Here is a 19,361-nt window from a genome sequence, read left to right as displayed (position 1 = left end):
GGGACCAGCGGGAACAGCGGAGCCGCTGCGACACCGTCAGTGACAGAGGTGGAGCAGCGGCTCAGCCGGAGCCGGCGCCATGTTGCTCAGCTGATCCTTCGGTTCATGAGCATGATGATCGGTGCGTTCACGGTCTGTCCGTGACAGGTGCGGCCTCACCTTGTTACGCTCTGCGCCTCAGCCCTTCTGATCCTGAACCGAGGTCCCGCCCGAACCCGGAACTGAACCACAGTCCGGTTTATTCACACGTGTTGAATGATGAGCTGCTGAAGTCCATTTAAATAAACAGGAGAGGAAGGAGCGGGAAAACCTGAGCCGTGAACCTGCATCACGAAACACAACAGACACACATTAAACTGTCAGTACTGTCGCCAAGGTCATAAAGAGAGCATATTTAATTAGAGCTAATAATATATACAATAACAAATGCATAACATAATCAGGACATGAATTATAAATGAATATGATTCAGCAGAAAACACTGAACCAAACACAAAATAAATAGAAACACGTGACGATGCTAATGAGTCACTTTTCATAGCTCAAGTTACAAAGATGGAAAAAATGTGAAGTACAGTTGAAATCATGAGATGAAGGATGCAGCAGTTCAGTGATGTCAAATATAACACGTCAACATAAAGACTGAAAATGAGATATCAGCCATTATTACATTTACATTTTTATATGAACTACTTCCAAAATAAAGTTGTATTATTAATAAATGAAATCTCTTTTTCCTGCCGAGCTTTGTTGCAAACAGTAAATTAGATGAAAATATTAATATAATTTATTTATTCACTTGTTACAAGTGACAAGTTTTTTTTCCTACTTTTGTTTATTTACCTATTTATCTATGTATTTGTGTATTTACTTCCTGTTTAACATTTACTTTTATTTATTTATTTATTATTTATTTACTGTACTTTCCAGACATAAAGAATCGCGATATTTCCTCGCGGTGACTCACGACCCCGAGAATCTCGTTCAGCCACAGAAACAAAGATGGCGGCTCGCTGAACGTCCATGTGGCTCCGCTGACAGAAAAATCCTCTATAACTTCACGTTTACTGGTTGGACGTCGTTAAAACGAAGAAGAGACGCTGAGAGCAGCTGTGCGAGGAGCCAGACATGCAGCACGACGACGTGAGTGCCTGAAGCTAACACCTAGCTGCTAACGTTAGCTCTCCGGTATCCACTTGTTTTATATTCGCTTTCCTCTGGTCGCAGAAAACTAATCATCTTCATGAATTACCTCCGAGGATTAGAGATCCCGCGTCATCTGCTGCTTCTACACAAGTTATTGACATTTCTATACAGAGTTCATTAGCACGTTGTGATCTGAGCAGTCTGAGTCTGAGGACAGTTGGTGAATAAATGTCTGATTCCACATTGATAATAGAGCAGAATACGCGTCCATAGGAATAATGAGAACCTTTCTCACTGTGATATTTTGAGCTGTTATAGCGGGAAGGTGTTACTCTCAACCTTTAGCAGTGTAGGTCAGTCAGAGCAGATAATTAAACTCCTGGTAAAACCCGGGGCTTTAACTAGAGATTGTTTCATTAGCTCCTGATTATCTTGTGATGACTGGTTTGGTTTGTTCAACATCAGAAAACAATGATCATGTCTGTGACAGAGATGTTTTTAAATGTCTTGTTCTGTCCAACAAACTCTCCAAATTACAAGAATATTATATTTTAAGAAAAACACCATCTTCATCATCTGCATCTTATAACCAACGAATGGCTTCAGCTCTGCTGTCAAGTAGATTAGCTGAGAAAATAGAATCAGTGGATTACTCCAGTCGTAATCCACAATTTTTTTTCGAGGTTTAATATACTTGAATATATAGAGTTGAATCAGTGAGGGTAAAGTGTGGTGCGTTCAGGCTCCTGTCGTTGACTCTGGACGTTTGTAACCGTTGACTCTGCCTCCTGCAGGTGATCTGGGACATTATTGGAAACAAACAGTTCTGCTCCTTCAAAGTCAAGTAAGTGTCAAACTGAACCTGCTCCTCATTCAGATCCACAGTTGTTCTGCACAGTAGCTCAGAGGAGGTGGAAACAGCTGTTAGAGAACATCTGTACTGCAGGAGAGACCATCCAGGAAGGTCCCGTTTAAAATATATCTGTCATTCTCCTCCCTCTGCTCAGGACAAAGAGTCAGAACTTCTGTCGTAATGAATACAACATCACGGGGTTGTGTAACCGCTCGTCCTGTCCGCTGGCCAACAGCCAGTACGCCACCATCAGAGAGGAGAAAGGTACAGTTTGCACACGCTCACATCACCCCGGCAACATGCTCCCATCATCCAGCTGTTTTCATCCGGTTTGGTTCATATGTTCAGTTCAGTAAGAACTGAGGTCAACAATCAGAGAGAGAAGAAGAGTTTCAGCTCCTGGAGCGACGCAGTAATGAGATGTACCTGCACAGGTGAACTGATCTGGCTGCTGTAACGTTTCATCAGAAACGAGAAACACGTTGAACAAACACAATCAGACTTTTCCACAGGTGAACCCCAGTGAGACAGGAGCTCAGTGTGAAACCTCACACCAGAGACAGAGTAAAGTCCCTGAGCAGGTGCAGACCTGATGGAGGGAACCAGCCAATGACTGACGGCCATGTTTTCTCTGCAGGTCAGTGCTTTCTCTACATGAAGGTGATCGAGAGAGCAGCTTTTCCCGCCAAAATGTGGGAGAAGGTGAGTTTGAACCAATCAACACGCAGACACAAGCTTCAGGGTTTCCTCTTTACTGGATGTCAATCATTTAATTAATTAGTTTTAATCATGTAGTCATTAAAACCAATAATCATCCAATCAATAAATTAACTGGACCAGAATTCAAGTGTAAGACTCTGTGTGTGTGTGTGTGTGTGTGTGTGTGTGTGTGTGTGTGTGTGTGTGTGTGTGTGTGTCTGCCTGCAGGTGAAGCTCAGTAAGAACTATGAGAAAGCTCTGGAACAGATCGATGAGAACCTGCTCTACTGGCCTCGCTTCATCAGACACAAGTGTAAACAGAGATTCACCAAAATCACCCAGTACCTGATCCGCATGCGCAAACTGGTCCTGAAGAGGCAGTGAGTACAGCCGACAGTCGGCACTTCACTTCCCTTGAAGACGTCGCCGTTGTCGCGACGACGCTGTGACAGGAAGTGTTTCCTGATGTTTCAGAGACTAAATGGTTAATTGATCGATCAAAAAGAGTAATTGGCAGATTGATCACAGAACAGCTGTGACAGATGAAGCTCATTAACACTGTAAACCGTTTGACCTGCAGACACAGTGATTTTATTTTGAAATGCTGCATCAGAGCTGATCAAACAGAGAAAAGAGTCCAACAGGTTGAATGAGAAAATCAACATTAAGGAGCACGTGTATGAACATGTGTGTGTCCTTCACAATAAGAGACCAGGATGTGCTGATGTTTAGTTTGAGTTTCTGTCATCGTGCAGCAGCTTGTGTTGGAGGCTGAGCTGAAGCTCCTCCTCCTGACGTCTGTTTCTCTTTGTGCTCAGGAGGAAGCTGGTTCCTCTCAGCAGGAAGGTGGAGCAGAGAGAGAAGAGGAAAGAGGTGAGTCAACGCCACAGCAGGATGGGCATGTCCTTACCTCATCAACTGACTCTGAACTGTACAGGTGTGCTCACCTGTCGTTTCTCCGCCTTGTTTGTAGGAGAAAGCTCTGATCGCCGCTCAGCTGGACAACGCCATCGAGAAGGAGCTGCTGGAGAGACTCAAAGAAGGAACGGTACGGCGCTCTGATCCTCAGCTGCTGTCGTCACACAGGCTCCGCAGACCCGGGTCCGGTCTGGATCCAGTCTGGACCCGGGTCTGTGGAGCCTCCAAAATCAGCTCTGATGCTGACGGACCTCTCTGATGTCTCCTGTGACGTCAGCAGCACAGATCAGCTTCAGCAGCTGTGGATGGTTAATGTTAAGATGTGGAGTTTGATGTGATGCGGTCACAGCGTGAAATCAACTGTCGTCTGTTTTCAGTACGGAGACATCTACAACTTCCCCGTCCACGCCTTCGACAAAGCTCTGCAGCAGCAGGACGAAGAGAGCGAGTCCGAGTCTGAGGAGGAGGAGGAGGAGGACGACGACGAGGTGATGGATGAATGATGGACTTTACTCAGTGTGTGTGAGTGTGTTCCAGTTCCCTCAGACTCTGATTGGACGGTTTGTGTCTCCTCTGTCTACAGGATGTCGGGAAGAGAGAGTTTGTAGCAGAAGAAGAAGTGGAGGAGAGCGACCTGAGCGACTTCGAGGTAAATCGCCTGAGTGCCAGAGGTCAGAGGTCAGATCAGGAACCCTGTGGATGGTTTAGGAATCTCAGTGTGGAGAGTTTAGTTCACACTGAACCAGTTTTCAGATATATTGATAATCAATAATCAACAGTTTTCTCTGTCTGACGTTATAACGTATCAACAACAAACAGTGAGAGACCTGAACCTGAACATGTGTCTTCTCTCAGGACATGAACAAGCTGAGGACGAGCAGCGACGAGGAGGAGGAGGAGGATGAGGAGGAGCTGAGTGAAGAAGATGAGGAGGAGGAGATGGAGGTAGAGACGAAGGCCTCCAGGTCTAAAGGCAAATCTCCGGCTAACGGCGCGGCGGCGAGGAAGAAGCGAGCGTACGTGGAGATCGAGTACGAGCAGGAGACAGAGCCCGCCTCCAAGAGCAGAGCCACGTCGTGATGTCAGCTGTCAATCAAACTGAGCTGAGACTCTGAATCACTTCTCACAGGAGGTGGTTTCCCATCATCCCTCTCTCTCTGTGGCACTGGGCTGTTCTGTTCATGTTCACAGTGACGCATAAAGTTTTCTCACGACCTGGTTTCACTCCTTCGTGGTGTGAGTGTTCGTTCAGGTCTGGACCAGGGTCCGCTGAGGACCGGGGTTTGGACCTGAATCCTCTTCACCCGCTGACTGATGAGATGATGAACGTGTGAATAAATCTGTTTGTTTTTTATCTTCCTGTTAGAAATGTTTCGTGTGGACAGTAAAGATGGCGACAGATGAAAAACATTTTGTTGTTGAATCTAAGGTTTGACCAGGACTCAGACCAGGTCCCGTACAGATGAGCTCTCACTGCGCCTCCTACCTGCTCTGTCATCCACTGCTGCACCTGTATGAATAACTGAACACCTGTGGAAGCCTGCATCTGTGGGGTCGTCATGGTAACCAATAATAAAGTCTGTTAATCAATTAATAATCAATTAATCTTTATTCGTACAGCATTTTTCATACAAACAAATAAAAGCAATAAATACAAACAGAAGAATAAATGACTTACAAATAAACAGGAAACACTGCTGTGAATCATAAGGAAACAAAATAAACGATAAAAATAAAATAATAAAACACTGAAAGAGCAGATGTGTTGAAGTGAGTAAAACTAACAAAGAAAAGAATAAACTCAGCACAGACTCAAATATAATGATGGAGACAAATAAATAGAATTCAGACTGTGTGAAGACAACATGGTTCAGGTCTTCATTAAACCAGGTGAACCAATCAGAAGAGAGGATCTGAGCCTCTCCTCTGATTGGCTTGAGTTGGTGACTGCTTTGTTGTGACATCACAAAGTCCCAGAAGTCCTGACGGCTGGTTTTAAGGCTCAGTTTCTGAATACAGGATGTGTGCATTTCTCTGTGGACTGAGGCTTTGATACTTTCACAGTATTAATATAGAACCTAGACCTGCTTTATAATCACAAACACATGGACATCTACCTTTAGACTGTGTGGACCTTTAAAGATGGCATAGCTGATACATAAAAGCCATGAAGGCAGGAGGAGATTGGAGCTTCTGTCAGTGTGAAACAGAGAAACTCAGAGTGACAGTGGATTTATTATTTATTGTCTCATGTGACCTGACGGTGCAGATGAACTGAAAAGAACCACAGTGACTCGTCAGCGTATATACAGTATATATACTTTATTTACAAATAACTGAATCCCCGTGGTCGTACAATGAAGAGGTACAGCTGAAGAAAATCACAGATTAGGAATATAAATAGTCAAAGAATCATAAGAAGCATGTTTGTTACTTTAGCAGACAGAAAATCAACAGACATTACAGAACAAAAATAAAAATAAAATGTAAAGAGCACGTTACACCAGCCTGATCATTGCTGCTTTTACTCTGAACATAAGAAAAGTCAGCAGCTCAGGGACGAACGTCACTGCTCTCTCACAAGCATCTATCATTATAAAAACAAATTCAGCTGTTAAGTTTATTTAAAGATCAACTTTCTCCTTTTGATGGTATTTTACTCCCAGATCACTGATTTCATTGAGGAATTTGGCGACGCTGTAATGAAGTCAGAGCATGAACAGGAGTTTGTGCTGTGACCACACTGCCACCTGCTGACAGGCAGAAATCTGGCTCCGGGTCTTTTCTTTTTTTTTGAAATGCTTGTTTTCCTTTGGTGAGGGAAGCTTAAGGCGTCAGTCACAACAAAACATTAAAGTAGGTGTTTTTCTTTATGAATCCAGTGACTTGTCGTGGATCTTTGTGACACTTTGGTCCCTGGGAACTTGTTAAACTCTTTGATTACATTTCAAAAACACTCCTGTCAACAAGGGAACAAACCAATCCTTTCCTTATAAAACTGAATGCAGATGCAACGTGCAGGTTATTAAATGATGAAAAAGCAACGAGATGCCTGAAAACATGGAAGTCAGATGGTTTGTTTTTTTACAGTGAGGGAGGGGTTTCATTCATAAATCAAGCATCACAGTTAAAGAAGGCAGCTGTCCACCAATCAGAGGACAGCGAAGAGTAAAATCACACTGATCTCCCCCCATCAGACAGACTGGGACGCAGTTAGAAACCAGAAACACTGGATATGTACACTGGATCATCAGGTCGAGGAAAACAGGGCAGGAAAACCACTTTTTCCATGAGACACAGCTGCTTTAAAATCTTTAAAATTTAAAATCAACTGATTTATTTAAAACTGTACGGAGTCCCAGAGGTGACAAACATCACTAAAGATTTATCTGCTGAGTCAATAATAAACAGAAACTGATTTGAATTATTTCAATTTAATTATGTCTTTGTTTCCTCCAAATTGTGAACAAATATCTTTACTAACAAATTACAATTACTAAAAAAAATAAAGTCAAAATTATAAAATTTTCTGTCAAAAAGTTTGACTTTTTCCTTTTTTTTCCCAAGATAAATGTATTTTCATTAAGACAAAAATGTTTAAGAAAATATGTCGTAAAAAAAATGCTACAGATAAGTCATAAGCCTTTTTGCATTATCATGACTTCACATGAATACCTTTATATCATTGTAATTCTGAATTTTGCTGTATTTTGAGATATTTTCCTTTCACTGGATAATTTAGTTGTTATTTATTTGCACATTTTCTTGCCTATGTTTATACATTTACTTATATATTTTTTATTTTCCTCATCACCCATTTTTCTATCATGGAAAAAAAGGGGGGGCGTAAAATAAAAACAATTTTAATTTATCAACTGATTGAAAATAAATGAGAAACTAAAAAGTTTTTTTTTCTGATTCTTTTACTCAGTGTATTATATAATAATTAATACTTTGACTCATCAGATAGATTGTAGGTGATGTTTGTTATTCATGGCATTTTGTATGAGAGAAAACATTTCTCATGCTTTTTAAAAAAAAAAATCAAAAATCAAATCTTACTGGTGTTTAAGCAGAATTACTGTATATTTTTAAAGTGTTTCCCCTCTGAGAGGCACTAGACAGTTAATTCATTTAGTGTAAATCTAATTTCAATCGATTAGAACGAGTTGAATCCCATCAGGTCAAAGCTGCAATAATCGATTTGTTTTTCAAACACTGAATCAAATGACTAAAATTACAGATAATCTGTGTTTGTATCTTTTACCAAATCAACTGATGCAGCATTCAAATATTTACAAAGGTAAATAAAGTTTAGCAGAGCTGGACTGTTCTTGTTTCTGTTTGAAGCTAGTTAGTGCTCGAATGCTTCTTATGGTACAAAAGTTAGTGACTGACCCAGTTAGTCTGAAAGAACTGGTTCATGTGGCTCCAGGATCAAACTAAACGCCAATAATTAATTTAACACTTTCTCATTTAGTTGATGACTGACAGTGACAGTGGAGGAAACTTTAAAGTTTAACTTTAGGATCAAACTTAATTTTTTTGCATTTTGCAAAAAGTCCAAATGTTTCTTAAGATGTCAACTGTAAACTTTTTTTTCCACAAATACTTTGTCTCCTTACTTTTGTAGAGCTAACCAATTTTCAGTTTAAGTAAAACGTGTGACGCCTTCATCACAACACAACAATTTAGCTCTAACGAACCACACACCAGAGTTACCAGGCCTAATGTTAAAAAGAAAACTAAACTAACAAAAACAGGCTGTAATAAATTAAAAGAATCTGCTTTGCTTCCTCTTGTGTCATTTTTCTTCCCTAAATACGCACTTCACCAGACAGGATGTAATAAATGGCCACTAGAGGGAGCTGTGACATCAAAAATATATTGTATTTATATTTGATTTTAAAAAAATCAACAACAGGACAAAAAATTTTAATAAAAATCTATCCTGAACTTCAGATCGACTGAGGGAGCAGTCGTGACGATCGGGTTCAGGTAAGCCATTATTTTCTTCTTCATCACCGTCTTAAATCAATCAGTTGCTGCATCTCTCCACTGAGCAATCAATGTTCAAAGTTGCTTTAAGTTATTCAGTTTAAATGTTTTAGATTTTTATAAAAGGCAAAATGTGGAATTGCAGAGATGGTGAGTTGATTGGGTGGAGTTCATGTGTGTAATTATGTTTGTTAGAGGTCTTCAGGGGTCCAATGGAGACCTGACCCAGGACCTGTGTAGAACTGGGTCCGGTGGGCAGTGTCTCACTGTCCTCACATTAATTTTCATCCACATTGGATTCAGGTAAAGTTTCCCCTGAATACTTCTAATGTGCATGTTACTGCTCTGCATGTATCAGTGTGCACGTGTATGAATCTGTGGGTCCATGTAGATCGAAACTCTTCTGTCACCACTTTCTGTTACTTTCTGCCCCCCCGTTTCCAGCTGGGATTAACAGAGTACTCCTGTGATTCAGACGTGGTCGGACATAGGGCTGAACAATTAACTGAAATATTATTGAAATATGGCCGAGTGCAAACCGCAGGATATGCAATTTTTTTTTGATAAAGCTAAAATGTGTCATGAAATACCTTTTAAATGCAGCATTAGAGATGCCCCAGCCTATATATAATTCTCCAAATGTCAGAAAAGCCTGTTTGGTACAGATCATCATAATTTTTATACTCTTTGAAGTGAAAATGAAATTTAAAAATTCCCCCTAAAATCATGGCTCATATTGCAATCCCGGCATCTGTGAAAATAATTGCAATATGATTTCTTTGCATATCGTTAAGCCCTTGTCAGATGACACGTCATGCACAGTTAGTCTGAAGCATACTAAGGCTTTTAGTATTGCACATGGATAAAATTGGGGAACTTTTGAGAGATGTATTAAAATAAGGCTGATCAAAACTGAAGCAGCAGGGGCTGAGATACTCTGACTTTTGATACATAATATAGGTCAAACCCAAAAACCCTGGAGTTTTGTAAAACAAAAAAAAAAAAAAATCCATAAAACAGCTCAGTAATGTCTTCCAGGAGACCTCCCCTGCCTTGTGACCCACTTCCAGTTTGTAATGCTTCTGTTAGTCATTCTGTAATTATCTTCAAACCTAAGCCAAGTTATACATTATACATTGTCAGGGATATTTATGACTTAAGAAAGTGGAGTCCCCCTTTAACCTACATCGGGGTGACTGGACTTGAGTCAAAAAAGTAAAAACACAGCTGGGACACCTGCAGAGACACATTTGACCACAACAACTGTTAGAATGCATCTTCAGATCCACAGTACAAACACTGTCAGTCCATATAGAACTGATGAAATAATTAAACCCTCCAGCAGGCAGCTCAGAGGGCAGCAGGTTCGGTAAATCACGGATGAGGAACAAGCGAGATGAGGCATGAAATCAAGCAGAGGCCAAAATGTTTTCTGTGAAGAAGGAATCCTAGAGTTTAGATGTCCAGGTCACTCTGTCATACAATTTATAGTTTTGAGGCATTCATTTTAAAAACTTCTCCAATTGAACAATAAATGACGGTGTATCACATATGTATAAGATACAAATACAAATAGAAATCCAGAAGTTTATCTCAAAGAGCGAAGTCATAATGTGGAGTTATAGCAGATAAGACAAAGCTAAATTTGACCTCAAGGTGTAGATGAGGATTTGGGCCAAAGGCGGTCCTTGACTGGGACTGAGCACAGTCTGGCATGAACTGAGGCTCTCAATCTGTTCATAGGAATGTCCGGAACTGGATCCTAATTATAGTAAAGCAGTCCACATTAAGACTGTAGGATTGTCCGAATTCAAGTGTTGTATCTTCATTTGTCTCTATGGTATGGGTGTTCCACAATTGGGATAAAGGTGGTTCTACATTTTCACTACCCTCACCTTTGGTCCGAATATAGGCCTGGATACGGGGTAAAGGCAGTCAAGCTGGAGACGCTGGATGTGTCTGTGGCGACATCCCATTGGAACTAGGGTGATCTGCATTTTGTGTAGATCAGATTTACGCTGCAGACTGGTCTGAATTTGAGTTCTGTATCTTCGTATGTCTCTTGGGATTTGGGTGTTTTGTCTATGGGACAGCTATATACATTTAAGAGACGACCAAGTCTGGATTACCCGTGATTGACTCAGACTTGGAAAAAAAAAAGGGTTATCTGGTGATAGTCTTAGACCTGTCCTATTCTGGGACTTGAACAGTCCTGCATGACCCGCCTTTAGGTCCAACGTACCTAACCTAAATGTCTTGATTTGGCTCGGGGTGACCCTGCTTAAAACTGATCTCTCCATTGATCTCCCCATTTGTGACCAGGGTAGTACCAAAGTTGGATTATCCTTACTCGAGTTGAGGCACCAGTGCTCCAGACTTGGAAGAGACTGGAGGGTAGTCCAGTTTTGTGGAAAAGGGTTGTGTGGTTATGGGGTTTAGGGCTCTAGAAGCAGTCTCAAGTTGGACTAGGGGAAGTCCATCTTAAGCCTAGACTCTAAATCTCTACATAGGAACATCCAGATATGGAATAAAGACAACCCGTTTTGATGCAACCATGATTTGAGCTTTAAATTGGTCAAAATTTGAGATTGAGATGAGAGTAGTCCCAAACTGGGACAACTTTTGCATGAGTTGGACCAACAGCGCTCCAAACTTGGAAGAGACAGTGTCCGGAGGGTAGTCCTGTCTTGGAAAAAATGTTTTTCTGGTCCAGGGATGCTGGCTATTTTGTTCTGGTCTTAGAATAGTCGAGACTGGCCTAGGTTTGGCTCAGATGTGGCTGAATGTGGGCTGAAGGCAGTCTGGATTGTAACAGTGTGTGAGTTGGAACCAGACCCTCCGCAATCCCGCTGTGGATCCAGAGTGGTCATTATGATTTATGCTGAGGGATTCAATTTGTGCAGACCATGATCCAGTTTAGGTCTAGAAGGGTCTGAATTTGGGAGCTGTCCAATACTGATCCTAATTTAAGACTGAAATCTGGGTAATTGTAGATCTGGTCGACAGTGTCCTGATTTGACTAGGTGGAGGATGGTTGAATTGGGTACTGAACTACGGTCTGAACTGGATGGTTGGACTTTGCCACTGTTATGTTAAATGTAATCCAGCTAAATCCTTACTGATGCACTGTGGATAGAAGATGGATGTTAGTGCCTTGAGGAAAGGGGATCCCTGTGTACGTATCTGTCTCTGTCCGCCCGTTGGTCTGTTTGATGGGTCTGTAGTTTCTGTCTGTGGTTAGCAGCTGCAGCCCTCTTTAGCCGGCTGGCTGTCGGCATTGAGGCGGCCTCCCTGTGGTGCTGACGGTTTGTGTTGGACTCCCGACTCCGCAGCGTTCAGGTCCAGACTGCCATCTTGGATGTTCTGGTAGATCCTCTTTGCTGCCTCCAGGAAGGCCTCCTCCACATTCTCCCCTCTGAGGGAGAAAAGTAAGGAGCAAAATGATCAAGACACTAACACACAGTTAAGTTCTTTTATATATAGGATTTAAAGCAAATTAAAATTGTTGGGTTTCCCCAAAATATTTTTTCAATTTTGTTTAAATCCTGTTTTATCTGCTCTGCCTACAGTGTGACCTGATCTCAGTTTGCTAATTGAGTTGACAAATCTTTTGTTTTGGTGAAAGTAATGTGGGACTGCTTTGATGTATAGCGTGAAGGTCACATGACGAAGATAACCATAGCCTTGCTGAGTGACCTGTATCAGCGAGGCTAACAGAGGAAAAGAACTACAGCGTCTCTTGAGTCTGACGTAAAACATTTCTCCAGATCTGTGCTGCAACAGAAGTCGATACCAACAGTACAGATGCCTTTAGATGTGTCAGACGTTTGGTGGTAAATATCAGAAAAAAAGTCACTTCATGTTATTTCAAAAGTTGATAACGTATAAGATACTTTAAAGTATATAGCATGGTCTCTGCAGGCCTTAAAACATACTGATATCAGTTTCTTCAAGAAAAAAGAAATATGTTTAAAGGTGATAAAAAGGGCTTAAATATTTTCTAGTTTGCCATAGGTAGTCATGTTACTTATAAATTGTTTTTTTATGTGATCTTGGTAAAACTGGCTGGAGAGTCTCCAGTACTACTGTTCCAGACCATCAAATATGGAACTTAAATAAATTAGTTATTTTCATGTGATTACTTCATCCATTTTCTGCTGCATGATTAGTGATTAATTGAACTGATAAAATGACATCATTTGGCATCACTGTTGATGCCTCGTTCTGTCTGCACAACAGCCCAAAACTAAAAAAAATATTCAGTTTATCATAACGTAACACAAGCAAAAGCAGCAGTGTTGTGTAAATGTCAATAAATTCCTGCACTGTGTTGGTTATTCTAGGCTTCACTGTCCCCACTAGTTTTCACTGACATTAATACTTTGGCTGCTTTGACCATGAAACAGGTATTAAATTAAATAATATATGATATTAAATGTCTTAAAAAGTCTGAACCTGCAGGAACTGGAACATTGGTTTGACAAAGAATCAACCTTCTTGAGTTGACTTAATGTGGGTTCAACAAACATTATATAACGCAAAAGCTTGACTTTACACTGCAGTGTAAATGTTTTTTTACCCGGATACCATTCTAGATGTGTGTGTGTGTACTTACGTCTTAGCACTGGCCTCTAGAAACAGCAAACCTGATTAACAACAGGAAGCAGAAATCAGAACCAGACAGTCAGTCTGATGAGATATTAAAATAATGTTCATTTCAGCATCTCTGCTCCTCACCGTTCTCCTCAGCAAACTGTTTGGCCTCCTCATATGTCACGTCTCTCTGGGCCTCCAGGTCGGCCTTGTTACCAATCAGAATGATCACCTGAAAGGCATCATTTATCACATATCTAAAATGCAGGTACACGTTATTGATTGGCTAAAAGATTCACAGTTTTAGACGTATAAACTACAAATGATCTGCATTTTGATCACTATAATTCAACATGTAGGAGCCCACCATGGAAATATTTCTGTCCTCTTGCTGTAAGAAGGCACTTCCCTTACATATGACAGCAATTACCTGGGTTTACAGGTGAAATGCTGCTGCAGTAACAGCAGCTGGTTACAACCCAGATGAGTCTATTAGATTTACTAATCCTGCACTGCAGCCTGAACCAACAGGAGCTATGTTCTTCTGTGTTATGTGTCTGTTCTTAAGCTTTTAATTTATTTTATTAAAAGGTTTTGATTCTTCTCTTCTTTGCATTTAATGTTTTTCTTTGTTCTATTCAGTTTTAATGCATCATGTAAAATACTTTTTTAATTTCCTCTGTTTATTAAATGAGCCAGAATAAAAATGTCTGATTCCCAGAGTTTAAGGTGACATCTTCAAATATGTTTTGTCCAAAACACTTAACTGTGATTTATGTTTTTTTTGCTTAAAAGTGACTTTAAAATGAACTGAACAAGAGTATGAATCTAATATATGGCTGGATCGTGTCTGTCATGTATCCCGGCTGCTCAGGAGAACCATTACTGCAAATAAACTACACTTACTGCTTGTAGCATTAACACTAAAGGAGGCAGAGGAGTAACTAAACATGGCTGAAATAAAGGCCTGTTACCTTCTGCAGGTGAGGTCATGATGTGTCTGTACTCACTGTGTTTGGGTTGGTCAGGTTCCTGGCATCTGTCAACCAGCTGCTTAGGTGATTGTAAGTACTTCTCCTGAACACAAACACAAACAACAGTGATGAGTTATTCTTCAACATCACCAACACTGTTGGGTCAGAACCTGGTTGGATCAGGCTCCATGTGAAGATGTGTTATCTTGTGGGAATTTCACATCCTGACTTACTTTTGGAGAGACCTTAAGTAAAAATCACTTCCTGCGCTGGCAGCCAAATTTCAAATGAAAGAAAAATGTTTTCATTTGTATCTGACTGGTCGTTTCTGCAGCATGAAAAGGTCAAAGCCACATGAGCTGACACAGCACAGTATGCAGCCTTCAGGTGAAAGAGACCTTCCAGAATTTCCTCCACTCCTACACACACAGAAACCACTTTTTCATCTTAAAAGGCTCTGACAAAGAAAGAGAGCAGAGACTGTGGGACTACTTTCTCAAATCCTGGTCGGCTTGTGGACCCTCAAAACATCCAGAAAGTTTTTTAAGTTTTTGTCAGAGTTTTGGCTGACAAACCAGCATTTGTTTTGATCTAATCTAGTGGCAGTGACGATTGGAAAACAGGAAATATACAAGGACAAGCAACCAACCAGCCTCTCCTTGTTAGTACCTAGTGATGTCGTAGACCATGAGGGCCCCAGCCGCTCCTCTGTAGTAGGACCTGGTGACGGCCCTGAACCGCTCCTGACCGGCCGTGTCCCAGATCTGCAGCTTCACCTTCTGTCCATGGACCTCCATGATCCGCGTCCCAAACTCCACCCCAATGGTGTGGGGACAGTCCGCCATGACTGTACACACACACACACACACACACACACACACACACACACACACACACACACACACATATTTCAGAACTAACATTACTGCCAACAGCAGGGAAGGAAAATATTCACAACCCTTGTAAGTGAAATTTAAGACATTCTGACTTTTGAGGAAACTGAATTTAAAGACCTTTAAAGATCTGCAGACACTGTGGGAAAAGAGAAGAAGAAAGGACTCACATTTTTTCTCTGTGAACTGGTGCAGCAGACAAGACTTCCCTACTCCCATATCACCTGGAGAGAGAGAGAAATAAATAATCAGAGGAAAAACACGAGGTTGGATGAGAACCAGGATGGTTTGTTTAAATCTGAACTCTCACACTTGCTCAAACAACTGTTCCTTAACACAGAAACATGTGATGATACTGTAAGTTTTTATTATTTGAACTTTGTGCCCAAGAAATCAGGTTAATTCTGTCTGTTTAATGGACGACACTAAAAACCACATTTCCCATGAGCCTCAGCTGCTGTTACTATGGAGAGGAAGCCAGTCTGAGGTGTGAATCATTTTTGTTCAGTCTTTATTTTTTACTGTTAGTGAAGCATCCAACAGGATGTGAAACTCTGTGATTGGATGTTTCTTGCTGAAATGCACCATGGGAGTTGTAGTTGACTTCTCTCCTTCAGTTTTTATGTCCACTCTCTTCTTGTAGCTTTGACTACAAGACATTTTCTGACACAGTTGTGCATCTCTTGTTGAGATGATTCACCCAGGTGTGTTTCATGAGAACATGAGGCAGAGTGTTCCTGCAGCAACCCTGGACAACTGAAACAGCTCCTCACACTTCACTCCTGTGTGAGGTTTATAGATGAGCGAACACAAGCGGCCATGTTTCTTCTTCTTCTTCCATGTATCTTCTTAAAATGTCACTTCAGTGGTTTAAAAAAAAAAAATCATCTCTGCAGTTGAAACCAGCCGGATGACAAACACTGCTGCAGTCAGGGATGGGATTTGAGAAGATTTTATTGATACCAATCCCATTATTGATTCTGCTTATTGTCCAATCTGTTATCAATGCCCCTGATGATTGCTAACCACGCGTTGGACCGTTCCTTCTTCTCCACCATGACTCATTCTTGTTGCAAGTTTCCAGCAGCACAGACACATGAGTCTGACGTCACTGTTTTGTAACGTACAACTGTCAGACAAACATGCCGGGTCTGATAAAAGGAAACAATAAACTCTGAGGGACATGATTTAAATCGTTTGGACAATCTGTAACCGGTTCTCCTCTGGAACCCGTTCTCAAAGCCATTTACAGACGTATTGATTAATGTGTGTTGTCCTCTAAATAAGGAAATGAAAAAGAAAAATCAAATAACAGGAAGGAAATCTGTCTAAAACCTGATGGCATTTAGGAACTGGAGCCTGTGAAGTCCACTAAGTACAATCTGTATTAGTCAAAAACGGTGTCGACCAGTCCCATACTACTGTACTTTGTTGTTTTTGCAGTTAATACTTAATAAAATCAACATACTTTACCATGTTTCCTTTGCTAAATGAAATGATATATGATGCTGCTGCTGTTGAACGTCATTCAAACTACTACTTACCACTGCCAATTACAGCCACATTTTTTTCTAAAAACTGAACAGTTGTTTTCGTACTCTGAGGTGCTGCGTCACCATCTACAATAACTGTTACAACCAGTTTTCAGACTTCAGTTCTGTTTCTCCGTTTCAGGATTTACAAAACCCAACGATGTCATATACACTTAGATAGTTTAGTCCACTTGTTCCCAACCTAAGGGTCAGGCCCCTCTAAACGGTCACCAGATAAATCTGAGGGGTCATCACATGATTTATGGGAAAGAAAAAAGACAGAGCTCTGATTCACTGATCTGGATTCAGTTTGTGATTTTTTTTTGTTAACTATTGGATTATTTTAACTCTTTCTGTCTCTCAGAACAATTTGTGGTTTAATCTTTAATCTTTATGAGTTACAGATTATGATAACATAGATTATGTGTTTTATAAACTGATCAAATTAAACTCCTCTGCAGTATATACAAGTAGAGATGAAATGATTAGCCAATTAGTCAGGTGACAGAAAATTAACTGGAAACTATGATCATCATCAAATCATTAACATAATTTTTCTATGTTGAAAAAAAATAACTATTTAATCACTCCAGCTTCTCAAATGTGACAATTTGCTGCACATCTTTTAATTTATTTTAAATTTTTACTGTTGGTTGAACAAAACAAGACATGTGATTCTTTACAAATCAAAAAAAACTATTAATTAATGAGGAAAATAATCAGCAGATTCATCCATAATGATAAGAATCATTTGTTGTGGTCATTTACAAAACAAATAGCTGCAACTCAACTAACTGCTGCTGTTATATTAACACATATGTAATAATAATGTAATGATATAATAAATAGCAGTGTAACAGTCACAGGAGACCGAGTACTTTGACTTTAAATACCTGAAGTAGATTTCCTGATTGTACTTTTGTTCTTCTACTTGACAAGGATTACGAATAAAGAGCTTCTGCTTGTGACAGAGTATTATTACTGTGTAGTATTAGTACCTGTGTAAAAGATCAGAGTATTTCATACTTCATGAGTCTGACTCACCGATGATGATGTATTTGAAGATGTAGGAGTAGTTGTAAGGTGCGGCTGTCATCTTGATACTGGGGGGGGACAAAAGGCTTCAATCAAACCAACAGCATGAGTTTCAGCAGCGTCCACACCCTGTCTGACTCTGGCTCTCCTCTATCTCCTCTGACCTGAAACCGTCCAACTGGACACACAAACAAAAGGAAGCGGCTAGGCTAGGCTAGGCTAGGCTAACACACAGCTAAGGCTAAACACCGAGCTCTGCTTCTGCACACAGCGTTAAACACCGTGACAGTCGCGCAGGATAAAAGCAGCTCTGTTCAGCACAGGTATTAACCTCCATCAGCTGACTTCCCTCTCTGAGAAAACCCTGCATTAGCCCTGCAGCTAACCGGCTAACCGCTGCTGTTCTGTCTACGCCTTGCTAACAGCTAACAGCTAACAGCTAACAGCAGGAGGCCACTTTCATCAAGACTCACAACATAAACCATAGAATAAAAAACCAGACAGGCAGGGTGTGTTATTAATCCTGCAGTTTACCTTCGGTCCGGGCGTCTATCTAACCTGTAACTCCGGTTAAACCGCTGGTTAGACAGAAAGTTGTCTTCGTTAGCTGGTTAGCCTGCTGAGCCGTCAGGAAGCCTCTCCTCTCTTCCGCAATTCTTCCTCACCGTCGAAAAAAGAGACGTACGGGTTTTTACCGCCACCCAGTGGAAGATTAATCAATTAAACGGTTAATTAAATGATTCCTTTTGTATGAACAGGTCCTCATATGAACATGTGTAAAACCTTTACAAGAAACAAGAAGAACAATTTATAATGCTGCTACTGATCCAGCGAGTTAGGAAGAGGATCTAGAGTCCTGTTTTGGTTGGCCTGTAGTTTCAGCCTTGCTTTGTTTACATTTTTGGCAATGAAGTTCACCGAGTTCACGACTGGCAGCTCCCTTTCACTGTGTACTATTGACAGCACAGACAACTCTCAACGAATCACTTTGACTCTGAAGAAAACTGAAAAATCTGATCATTCTCAGGCAAGTTCTGAGTCACGGAGTGGGGAGTTAAAAGCAGTGTCTGTTATCCATGATTTTTAAGGTTATGGACATATATTTATTTGTATGTAATGGTATCCTCGTAAAGTTTAACTCCCACTGAATCTAAAAATGTGTGTATCATGTCTGTGTGTTCAGATTTGGTTATGACTCAGAGTTAAAGGGGGCTTGAAGTAGCAGTAGCTGTATTATTCTGTAGAATCTACTGGAACTAGAACAGTGTGTTTGTGGGAATCTGCCCATCATTATTCCCTGAGGTCCAAGTTCACACATTCAAATTGACCATCAACAAATTTAAATTGTTTTTTTTCTATGATGATTTTTTTTGTTAGTGCAGAGACAGACAGGAAACACAGGTCATACAGAGAGGGATAGAGACATGGTTCTACTGGACATGGATCGAGCTGTGGTCATTGCTGTCACATGGCAAGCGTGTCGACCATTAGACTGACAGGGTGCACGCTCTGTCACAATTTTGATTTAGCATATTCATCATTTTAGAATAGAATAGAACACAACTTTATTTCAAGTGGCAAACCCACTGTGACATCACCCATTGGTGATTTGGCCGTCGCCATCTTGTTTTTTTGAAACCAGAAGAAACCATATTTGGAGGAGAAGGTGGAGCTGAGGAGTAGTGAGGGGTGGAGCTGACCTGCTCTGTCCTCTATCCTG

The 19,361-nt window shown here is 40.8% G+C and overlaps 2 protein-coding genes and 1 non-coding gene across 5 annotated transcripts; 2 read left to right on the top strand and 1 right to left on the bottom strand.

Annotated features, from left to right (window-relative positions):
- The first annotated feature begins 93 nt into the window (after positions 1 to 93).
- Positions 94 to 192, top strand: LOC139624812 (small nucleolar RNA U13). Its single transcript, XR_011691757.1, has one exon. It is a non-coding gene; the product is annotated as a small nucleolar RNA U13 (small nucleolar RNA).
- Positions 115 to 5,213, top strand: mak16 (MAK16 homolog (S. cerevisiae)). 2 transcript variants are annotated; one of them, XM_071484072.1, is made up of 11 exons: positions 115 to 358; positions 931 to 1,143; positions 1,941 to 1,990; positions 2,154 to 2,263; positions 2,637 to 2,701; positions 2,927 to 3,078; positions 3,517 to 3,571; positions 3,672 to 3,746; positions 3,994 to 4,100; positions 4,199 to 4,265; positions 4,472 to 5,213. In XM_071484072.1, the coding sequence occupies exons 2-11, from the start codon at positions 1,129 to 1,131 to the stop codon at positions 4,694 to 4,696; spliced, it is 921 nt and encodes a 306-aa protein (XP_071340173.1). In that variant the 5' UTR covers positions 115 to 358; positions 931 to 1,128; the 3' UTR covers positions 4,697 to 5,213. The 2 variants fall into 2 exon arrangements, with proteins under 2 accessions (XP_071340173.1, XP_071340172.1); XM_071484071.1 differs by having other exon boundaries at positions 3,994 to 4,104; positions 4,200 to 4,265.
- Positions 5,214 to 5,923: 710 nt separating this feature from the next.
- LOC139624733 (ras-related protein Rab-14-like) lies at positions 5,924 to 18,662 on the bottom strand. 2 transcript variants are annotated; one of them, XM_071484075.1, is made up of 8 exons: positions 18,200 to 18,662; positions 17,651 to 17,709; positions 15,245 to 15,298; positions 14,851 to 15,028; positions 14,218 to 14,284; positions 13,352 to 13,439; positions 13,230 to 13,260; positions 5,924 to 12,029 (listed from the first exon to the last, which is right to left on the bottom strand). In XM_071484075.1, the coding sequence occupies exons 2-8, from the start codon at positions 17,700 to 17,702 to the stop codon at positions 11,852 to 11,854; spliced, it is 648 nt and encodes a 215-aa protein (XP_071340176.1). In that variant the 5' UTR covers positions 17,703 to 17,709; positions 18,200 to 18,662; the 3' UTR covers positions 5,924 to 11,851. The 2 variants fall into 2 exon arrangements, with proteins under 2 accessions (XP_071340176.1, XP_071340175.1); XM_071484074.1 differs by having other exon boundaries at positions 18,176 to 18,643.
- Between the last annotated feature and the right edge of the window lie 699 nt (positions 18,663 to 19,361).

This window comes from Trachinotus anak, unplaced genomic scaffold, assembly GCF_046630095.1.
Source record: "Trachinotus anak isolate AG129_WGS33_773 ecotype Australia unplaced genomic scaffold, CSIRO_AGI_Tana_v1 ptg000008l, whole genome shotgun sequence".
In the NCBI taxonomy this organism is placed as follows: domain Eukaryota; kingdom Metazoa; phylum Chordata; class Actinopteri; order Carangiformes; family Carangidae; genus Trachinotus; species Trachinotus anak.
This window is presented reverse-complemented; position numbering and strand designations above follow the sequence as displayed.